The sequence below is a fragment of the Trachinotus anak genome, unplaced genomic scaffold, assembly GCF_046630095.1.
Source record: "Trachinotus anak isolate AG129_WGS33_773 ecotype Australia unplaced genomic scaffold, CSIRO_AGI_Tana_v1 ptg000032l, whole genome shotgun sequence".
In the NCBI taxonomy this organism is placed as follows: domain Eukaryota; kingdom Metazoa; phylum Chordata; class Actinopteri; order Carangiformes; family Carangidae; genus Trachinotus; species Trachinotus anak.
In genome coordinates this window covers 10781998-10792032 of record NW_027273883.1, presented here as the reverse complement: position 1 = coordinate 10792032, position 10035 = coordinate 10781998, and the positions used below count along the sequence as shown (strand labels likewise).

Sequence of the window (10035 nt, the reverse complement as noted above, 5' to 3'; positions counted from 1 at the left end):
AACGTGCAGTGGTCCGACAGTTGTGTGGACGGTGAGGAGGGTGGGCTGGGAGGTCACTGGAGCGGGATGGCGTCCATCTGACAGAGTCGGGGGTACGAGAAGGTGCAGGGCACATCGTACCAGGTCTGAGAGTGGCTGTCCACCACCGCGCAGTCCTCTCCCTGCGGCCCGCCGGACTCGTTGTTGTCTGGCTCCGATTCTAGCTTGTTCCAAAATCTTCACAATGTCAAAGAGAGAGAAAAGGGAGTCTGAGTGAAGTTTAGATTGTTAACTGTTAACTGGTACTTGTCCATCTGCCTGGTGCATCTGTGCTTCACCTTAAGTTTGTGGACAATAAAAATGTTACTATTTCAAGTAGGTATCTCTTCAGGGGGCGTGTGCATTAATGTGCAGTTTGCAGGTGTAATATCTGATGCACAGCACAGTGTGTTTCACAACAGGGAATCTTCGCTGTTTCCACATATGCCAACTTATCTAATGATTATGATCCTTGAATACAATATATTATGAGCTGAGTATTATAGACACATTTCCACCTCCTCCCCCCAAAAGAAAGCCACATTTTCAGCCATGCCAGCACCCACCCACTTTGCTTCAGACTGAAATATCTCAACACTGGATTGGATGAATTGCTTGTTATTCATGGTCCCCATAGGATGAATTCTGTTGGCTTTCCCTCCAGCACCACCGTGAGGTTTTATGTGAAATGTCTCAACATTTACAGGATGGATTGTTCTCATGACTTTGGTGATCCCCTCCTCACAAAATTACGGTTTGTCTAGTGTTTTAGTTTATGAGTAAATACCTGCAAAACGAATGACATTCACATCAGCCTCAACTGTACTTTGTACTCAGTGCTAGTTAGAAAATAACTACGACCAGTCACTGAAAATTCTGACATCTGTATGCATAAACACACGCTGAGGAGAATAAGCTCCACAGACGCTTGTGCTTTACACTACATCTGCTCAGCAAGGTCAGCTCACACATTAATATTCTTTAACGTCTTGGCAAACTCAGTGAACCTGTCTCAGATGTATTTGCATTTTTTAATCCTGGCTGAATTTCAGATATATCCAACATAGTAATAGTCTTTATTGTAATTCCATCCTCTAACATGTAAAAATGCACAAAATTAATCTTGAGTAGGTGTTGCACTGAATGCTCTTTACAGTAAAAAAAAACCTTCAGCCTTCATTGTATGTCTATAAATGCTATGTACCTCTCTCAGTATGTAGACAGGCAGGTGCTACAGCTGCTTGTATTGTTTATATATGTATTTAAACCATCATCTGGATGCTTTTTAATGTAGGGAAAGTATTTTTAATCTTAGTCAATTTATACATACGGGTTTGTAAGTGTTGAGTTGTCCACCCATTTCCATTCTCCTTCATTCTCACTGTCAGTCAGTCCAATCCAGAAGTTTTTGTAAAACAGTCCAAGCCTTCTGCTTTCTTTTTCCACGGCCTCCTAAAAAAGTGTTGTAGCCAAATTTGTTTTTTAACTCACAAATAAATTAAAATGCAGGAAAAAAAAAAAAGAAAGTAAAAGACACAGAGAAGCACTTACATGCTCTGCTCTGGTGGTCAAGATGGCGAGGTGTCCACCTTCTGCTGTACAGTTATTTACACTCTCAAGCCATTCCTTCTTGTCAGTGTGGATCAGGAAGCAGTGATCCTCGACTTGAAACCAGTTGGGAGGACACTCGGTGCAAATGAGTCCTGTGAGGAGAGATGGGTAAGAGAAATGATCAGTGAAACACCCCCTCCAAAAAAATTAATAATAATAATTCAAAATATCAAGTTGACAGTTCAGAGAAAGATGCAGAACACATGTGGGAGTGCAGAAGAACATAGGCTACATAAACTAATGATGAATTATCGTCCGTCTGCTGGAGCCAGAGAGAGGAAAGTACAGTACCTGGAGCTGAGCAGTTGGCTGCCAGGCTGGAGTACTTATTACACAGCCCTTTGTAGCGATGCTTCAAAGAGTGTAGTCTCAGCTTTAGAAAGGCCACTTCTTCCTCTGCACTGCTCGCAGCTTGAACGACGGCCTCAGAAACCAACATGCCAATGAGAACATAGAGCATGATGTGGCCTCTGATTCCCAGGGCACCTGATTAGATGGAGAGCAGAGGGGTAAAATGCAGATATATCATTAGTTCACATGCCAGCAGACACAGACACAGACATCACTTATGCACCCTGTATAAGGGGGTCTTACCTGTGGTTTTGATGAGGTTCATCGTGGCTGTTTGGCTGCAGAATATCTCCAACTTTGGCTTCTCCTCTCTCTGCCCTCTGGGTGTTTTATAGAGCAGTTTGTGTACCAAGAGGAAAGTACAGATTGCACAAATCTACCAGACAGATTGGACTGTTCATGATCATCTAAGTATGTAAACTCAGATGGTGCAATATCTCGTAGCCAAACTGCTGATGACCCGCCATATCGGATTAGATAAACAAGCATTTGATGATGAATCCCTGGCATTCAGGTCCTGCCTTATTTACTGTTACATGAGCAAAGTTCCTTCCCTGTCCCATTGTTTATTTTTTTGTCAAAATTGGCAAAGATGGAGGTCTGAAAAGTATGATTCAGCACTAATCAGTACAGTGTGTGCGTGCATCTTTGCGTGTGTTGAGTTATTTGTATTCTCTTTGTCAGAAGAGCAGCTGCAGCAATATCACCTCTACAGCACACAGGCACACCAGATGCCCACTCTGTTGCTTCAGAAGACTGTCAACATGTTTTTTCTGGTACATGTCCCATTTATTTATTTTTTTTTTCTTGGCACCTTATTCCCACAGCCATTGTCAGCTCTTGTACTTCATGAGCTTTTATTATTCAAACCAAACTAATTAAAGCAGAGAAAGTATTTAGATTTTATCTCTGGGTAGGCACCAGTGAGCCACAATTTGTGGTTGTACATCACCCTTCTTTCTAAAAAAAAAAAAAAAAAGAAAAGAAAACACTCACACAGCTGGCACCTGCTTTCCAATCACAATATTGTCACAACCTCAAATTTTTTTTATTAATTAATGTCAGGAAGTTGAAGGTACCCTGTTTTTTTTGTTTTTTTACCTATCTTTTTTTTTTTACTTTTTTCTCCTGTTCTGAGTCACGTTCCCACATAATATGCTGTGTCATCTACCACACATCTGTCATTCCCAGAATCAGTGCTTCACTCCAAACAGAGCAAAAGAGTGAAGAAACCACTGGAATCATTGTGCAACATATGGCAAGTTGACAGTGAAACCAGAGCAACAGGCAGAAATTCACCACACGGAGCCAAAAAACTGAAGGGGGGGGAAAAATCCCAGTTTGGATTAACAGAGTCTCCTCTTTTTCAGAAAACACTTCGCAAAAAGCTGAAATTTATTTGGGTGGGGGCTGAAGGTACTGCATAGTTTAACCACACAGCATTTCTCTGAGCACATTTGTTTCACACTGCAGCAGTGTTGTAGGCAGGGAAACGTGCCGCGATAAATCAACCAGCAGGGACAAATTTAATTTCATGGAGAAATATTGCTGCTTGGGAGAGGAGATACCAAAGCCTTTAGGGACCAGAGGAGGTGCAGTATAAAGAGAGAGAAAGTGAGAGAGTTAACAAGGACACTGCAGACATGGAGGAGGGAGAAAACTACACCAGCCTGCAGGAGTTCACAGAGGAACCAACGCCTGGAGGGAACAGGCCCATCCTCGAGCACAGCAACGGTATTTTTTGTGTGTATATGTGGCAAAGATATTGAGAAATCTGTGATGTGTAAGCAGTGGTGGAAAGTAACTAAGAACAGCTTAGGTACAATTTTGAGGTACTTGTACTTTACTTGAGTATTTCAATTTAATGCTCCTTTATACTGTACTTCTGTTCCACAACATATTAGAAGGAAATGTACTTCTACTCCACTACATTTATATGACAGCTCTAGTTACTTGTAAATTCTCAGATAAGGATTTTACACAGTGGATAATATAACAAGCTTTTAAAATAAAACACCCAGTTAATGATTAAACCAGTGGTTTCTTTTTTGGCCTCTGGCATCTCACAAAAAGCAGCATGTAGGTGGGGACATATTTCTCCAGATTTCTCTCTCTGAATTTCCCACATTCTTTTATTTCAATACATGTTCAAATGACCCAATATCCTATCAGAAACCAAAGATTAGAGAAAAAGTCCAAAAACTGAAAAATGATTTGTGTATCAGAACTTTGTTTTTTCCTCTTTCTTCTATCATTAATCAGCTCACAACCCCTCAGATTTATCTGGTGTCCCTGTATGTAAAACCTCTGAAAGAAATGGTTCAAACTAGATCCACCTCCAGCAGACAACATTAAACTGCTTCTTACACATTGTTGCATCAGTAATACCATTTCAATAACATCTGAAATAGTTAATAATAACATTCTGCTGCCTAATGAAAATTTTTATTTTCTGATAATACTTGTCTACTTCTATAGGATTTTAGATGCACTACTTTTACTGTTGAAGTATTCTTTTCAGTATGGTAATGCTACTAAGTCAACTATTATATGCATGTATGTGTGTATATTTTACTAACTGTGTGTATATGTGACACTAAGAGACACATAAAGAGAGTATCCACTTGACTAAACTTTCAGTAGACATATTATCTTTTGGGAACAGTAAATGTAAGGAAGCTAAATTCTGGTCAAATGGTTCAGCTCTGCAATCTCCTCTTACTCTATGTCTGCACCCAGCGCTGCACCAGAGGATTAAAAGTAGTGAATTGACAGCTACCATGCTGTGGACTGTTTTGTGTCTAATCAGGCTCCCAGGGACCAAAGCGGGGCATTGAGTGTTTGAGGAGCCAGTCGGCTCTCCTGATGCTTATTGGCTTTTTGGCCTCCATCTGTGCCAACATCGTACTCACTGTGCTCTGTAAGTATAAACACTGTCTTATAGCCTCCTGTGTTTCCTGCCCTCCAGTCTGAGCCTGTCTGTCTCTCTCTAAGTCTCACTCTATTCCTCGGCCTGCCTGATTATTCTCTCTTTATTTCAGCTCAGTGTGCTTTTGGACACCTATAATTGGCAATAAAAAAGATAAAGCACTCTCTCCAGTCCAGTGAGGGTCATGTAATAGAAAAAGCACAAAAGTCCATAATTGTGAAATATTTTTCCTGCAGGGCCAAGAGTCTCTGGCAGCTCGGCCTGTTAATGTGCTTGTGAGAACACACTCATTTCAAACAAACACCACTGGGGCTGTACGCCCTTGATCAATCACCACCACCACACACACACATATCCAAAGACACAGAAGCTATTGAGTACAATTTTAGTGTCTGAAAATAATGTCTTGCATGTCTTACAAGAGACGGAAAAAAAAGAAACATCGAACATTTTCTATGAGAATTGGATCTGCAACATATTGTAAGACTCTTGACAGAGAAAAGATTTAAAGATTGATTTCATCCTATTTTATGAATATGGCATAGAGGTGCATATTATTCAATCCTGACACTAAATATAAAATACATTTCTGCTGTAATGGTACATTAGTTGAAAAATAAATCTGACATGAAAATACATAAAATAAGTACTTTTCACAACAGTTCTGTATCATGTTGGTTTCTGTGAAATCTAGGTATGAACCACATTTGACCTCAGCACATCAGCAGGTTCCCCAGGAAATGGTAGTTTGGCATTAGTTTTAGCTAGAAAAAGGCATTTCTACAGTAAGCACTAACTCTGACGTCATTTTCTAACCACAGCGAAACAGCTTACAGTTAATGAAGTCAAAACACGGTAAACATTATGCTGAATGAGCTCAAGGTCGGACAGCTGCTTGAATTTCGGTTTTTCAGCAATATTTCATCAAGTTTCACACTCACTCTGAGGTACAGTTTGTGTCTGTATGATGTCATTTTTTTACGGTTTATCTTGATAAAAGCCAAATCAACATACAGGCATTATCGGTATTTATGACTTTATTATTACATCAGTTAGTCTTCTTAGAAAGCATTACAAAAATAACATTAGTAGGTTGCTTTAGTAGGCAAAGGAGAAACAGAGGAAACACAAATGTGGAAAAGTATGTGGCAGTGAAACCAGACTAAGTTCACATTGTAAATGATAATTTCTTACAGCCGCAAGGGAGCTCATATAAACTCAATTATTCCAGCAACAGCAGCAATAAAATCTTACTGAGATTCACAAACTGTACAGAGGACAGGCATATGTTTGAAGAGGGAGAAATTATTGGTGAATTAAGAAACAACAGTCTGAAATTTTTATTCATCTTTAGTCTTTTGTGGATGGCAATGTCATATCACTTTGGCCCAGACTGAAATATCTAAAACTATTGGAGGGATTGCCACGACATTTTGTCCTACCTACTTACCTACCTACCTCCCTCCCTACCTACCTCCCTACCTACCTACCTACCTACCTACCTACCTACTTATGCCTACCTACCTCCCTACTACACCTACCTACCTACCTACCTATCTATACCTACCTATACCTACCTACCTACCTACCTACTTACCTCCCTCCCTCCCTACCTAGCTACCTACCTACCTAGCTACCTACCTACTTATGCCTACCTACCTACTACACCTACCTACCTACCTATCTATACCTACCTATACCTACCTACCTACTTACCTACCTACCTACCTAGCTACCTAGCTACCTACCTACCTAATTACTTACCTACCTACCTCCCTACCTCCCTACCTACATACCTACATACCTATTCTACCTAGCTACTTACTTACCTACCTACCTCCCTACCTACATACCTACATACCTATTCTACCTAGCTACTTACTTACCTACCTACCTCCCTACCTACCTATTTATCTATTTCTCAGTGATTGGCAGGCCAGAGCCAGGAGCCTCCGCGGACTTGTCATCTCCAGGTCTGAAACTGAACTCGGTGCAGAAACGTTACCTCCAGCTGTGTAAAGACTACACCGCCCTTGGACAGAGCTGTTCAAAGACAGGTGGCAAGATGTAGCTCAAACATGTACATGATCTTCATTCCCTGCCGTCTTTGACTTCGTGCTCCCCCCATCCTTTCATCTTGCTCCTTCTCTCTCATTAACAGTTAAGCGGTGCAGCGAGTGTCCTGAGGGATGGCTTCATGTCGGGGATCAGTGTTACTATTTCAGCAACGACAAGCTGGACTGGCTGAAGAGCAGAGACAGCTGTGCAGAGATGGGAGGCCACCTCACCATACTGTACACCATAGAACAGCATGTGCGTGTGCTAATGTGTGTGTGTGTGTGTGTGTGTGTGTGGGGGGGGGGGGGGGGGGGGGGGGGGGGGCACAACTCATCAGCAGACAGACAGAAGTGAACACTTTGTCTGTGGAGCCCTGCTGACCGGCACAGGTGTTCCTCATTCCCCTTAATTGGGTCGGTTACTGTGTGCTGTCCACAAGACAAGAAAACTTAAGACATGAGGGTGTGTGTGTGTGTGTGTGTGTGTGTGTGTGTGTGTGCGTGCGCGTGCGTGTGTGTGTGTGTGTGCGAAGAGGGGAAGGGAACACAAAAACACCTTTGCAAGGCAAGGTCACTCTATCTGTTCTTCTTCTGCAAAGGCATTGTTTAAGATCAGAAGCTAGATTTAAGTTAGGCACAGGCCTTTCAAGTGTCCTAGTAATTCATGACAGTGTGACAATGAGCCAGCGTGCACGACACCAGGACCCTGACACTGAAGCAGCTAAATGGAATTCAGCCGTCATTCATTTTTATTGCTTGCAAACAATCAAGTCAATAATCAAAGCACAAAATTCTACGTAGTATGTAATCTGATCTTCTTAGAGATATGATCTTGTCATTTATGTCTGGAAACACCAGAATAACACAGTGGTCCACCCACACTTTATTCCCTCCACTCAGGACCGTGCTTGACCTATATACACTCTATGTGCTTGACTGACATCTGAGTGACTCCCCTTTTAGCTTTGTTGCGCTTTGTTAAACAAATAACACCTTTATCAGACTTTGTATAGATTGCGTTCACTCATGCAGCGGGCCTGTCTTCGCAGAAAACATCTTGACACGTCACAGAAGGAAAAGCACCAGGATAGATGATAAAATGGATGATGACTCAATTCCATTTAGCAGCTTCAGTTTCAGGGTCCTGGTATTGTGCGTGTTGGCTTACTGTCACACTGTCATGGCTTACTGAGACACTTGAACTGAGTCATCATTAATGTTGTTGGTAACACCTGCACGTTACCTACTACAAGAAGTCAAATGTTTGTAGTGAAAAAGACCTATAGAGCATGTAAATATACCTTCAATGTGTATTCTCATTTTTAATTTTGAGTCACACATTGAGTTTTTCGAGTGTGAAAGATGTGGGTGTAGTTTACCAATGCAGCTGAAGCTCCTTTGCGGTATAATAATAAATTACAATAACAAGAAAGTATGCGTTTTATGTGGTTTAGGATTAGAGGCTAAGGAATGCATTAAGATAATTTTGTACAGACATAAATGTGTGAGTGATTTCCAGGACGCTCTGGAGAAAGAAGCCAGGAGAATCGGTGGATTTGATTACCACTTCTGGATTGGCCTGTCTGATATAGAGAGCGAAGGAGACTGGAGATGGGTCGACAACACGACACTGCAACACAAGTAAACTATCTAAATTTAATATCTAATGCATAAAGTCATACCTTGCTATCCTTTATTCGCTTTGAATTTTTATGATACTGAGTAAACTGTCCAAGGAGAGCCTGAGAAATCCAAAGCATACCAACCAACCAGGCTTAAAGGTATGAAAATTACAAATATGATATATTTTATATATTCACAACATCAAAATGAGTGTATTCTTAATGCAGAAGGCACACACTGTCCATTGTTGTATCAAGACCTCAGATAAATCAGACATTTCAAATATTTCATCGTCAACAAATCCAGGAGTTGGGTGAGCTAGTTTTTCCCATTTGTTAGAGATGTTCACATCTGTTATTTATAGCTTATCCTATCTATCCCACTTTCCCGCCTTCTCCCTCTGTCACAGATATTGGGATCAGTTGAGCTCAGAGCCAGATAACCACCAGTCAGGAGGGGAACATGGAGAGGACTGTGCCACCTTGGATAGCCACTCAAAGACATGGTTTGATGTTCCTTGTGATCACATTTATAAACGAATCTGCCAGATGGTTGCCATTCAACTCAGCTGAGTCTTCACACCACTGACAGTACTACACAACCAGAAACTCTGAAGACTACACGGGGTTGTGAAAGAAAAAAGTAATAGTTACATATTTGGGATTACAGAAAATAAAACCCATTTTTACAAACCAAAAAACTACTTTTTGTCACATTCAACAGTCACACAGGAGATATTGTTCTTTTTTTCCTTTTTTTTCATGAAGTTGTAGTTGCTTAAAATCTGCAGATTGTGTTGAGATATACCATGAGGAGGAAATAAGCAGGGAGTCTCACAATGGTACTATTACATTCCTGCTTTAAAGTAAATTCAAAAGGAAAAAACATGACATAAAAGGAGAATGCACAGGCATTGCACAGATTTTAGACAAGGATGCCAATAATTGGCTTTGACTGACAGTGATATTAGGTGTCTCTTTACAATTCATTTGCGATTATAAATTGTAAATATTGCAAATGTAATTGTAATTATTACTGAATTTAATTGAGAGATTTCATTCAAATGACCATTGTCTAGATATTTGGGCATCGAAATCTGACATTAGAAAAAGAGTTTTTCAAGTTTTTCATATCTGCTTTTCTAGTTGAACTTGTGCAAATTAACAACTTAAACTGAGCTGCAAATGATTTAAGAAACTGTTTCCACTGTGGATTTTATTGTGGTTTGGTTGTTTTCCCTTTACGATGAACTGTGTTGCTTCTCTGCTGTACTCTAGACTTCTGTGACTAAATGTGTGTACTAAATGTCAATAAAATTGTCTTTTTATAGTCTGCCTTTTTGAATTCTACAGTATATGACATTCACACTTCCATACAGCCTGCTGACACGTTGACCAGCTGAAGTGTTGTCACTGATGTAAATATAGCCTACAATACTACTAAAAA

At 40.6% G+C, this 10035-nt stretch overlaps 2 protein-coding genes across 2 annotated transcripts; one reads left to right on the top strand and one right to left on the bottom strand.

The window, feature by feature from the left end:
• Positions 1 to 3: 3 nt before the first annotated feature.
• LOC139613248 (C-type lectin domain family 4 member D-like) lies at positions 4 to 2376 on the bottom strand. The gene is made up of 5 exons (XM_071469714.1): positions 2224 to 2376; positions 1921 to 2115; positions 1570 to 1721; positions 1349 to 1470; positions 4 to 216 (listed from the first exon to the last, which is right to left on the bottom strand). Exons 1-5 carry the CDS (start codon positions 2243 to 2245, stop codon positions 54 to 56), a joined length of 654 nt encoding a protein of 217 aa, XP_071325815.1. The 5' UTR covers positions 2246 to 2376; the 3' UTR covers positions 4 to 53.
• A 985-nt stretch (positions 2377 to 3361) lies between these two features.
• cldc1 (C-type lectin domain containing 1) lies at positions 3362 to 9918 on the top strand. Its single transcript, XM_071470581.1, has 6 exons — positions 3362 to 3714; positions 4790 to 4900; positions 6835 to 6966; positions 7071 to 7222; positions 8486 to 8607; positions 8999 to 9918. The coding sequence occupies exons 1-6, from the start codon at positions 3624 to 3626 to the stop codon at positions 9159 to 9161; spliced, it is 771 nt and encodes a 256-aa protein (XP_071326682.1). The 5' UTR covers positions 3362 to 3623; the 3' UTR covers positions 9162 to 9918.
• The last annotated feature ends 117 nt before the right edge of the window (positions 9919 to 10035 follow it).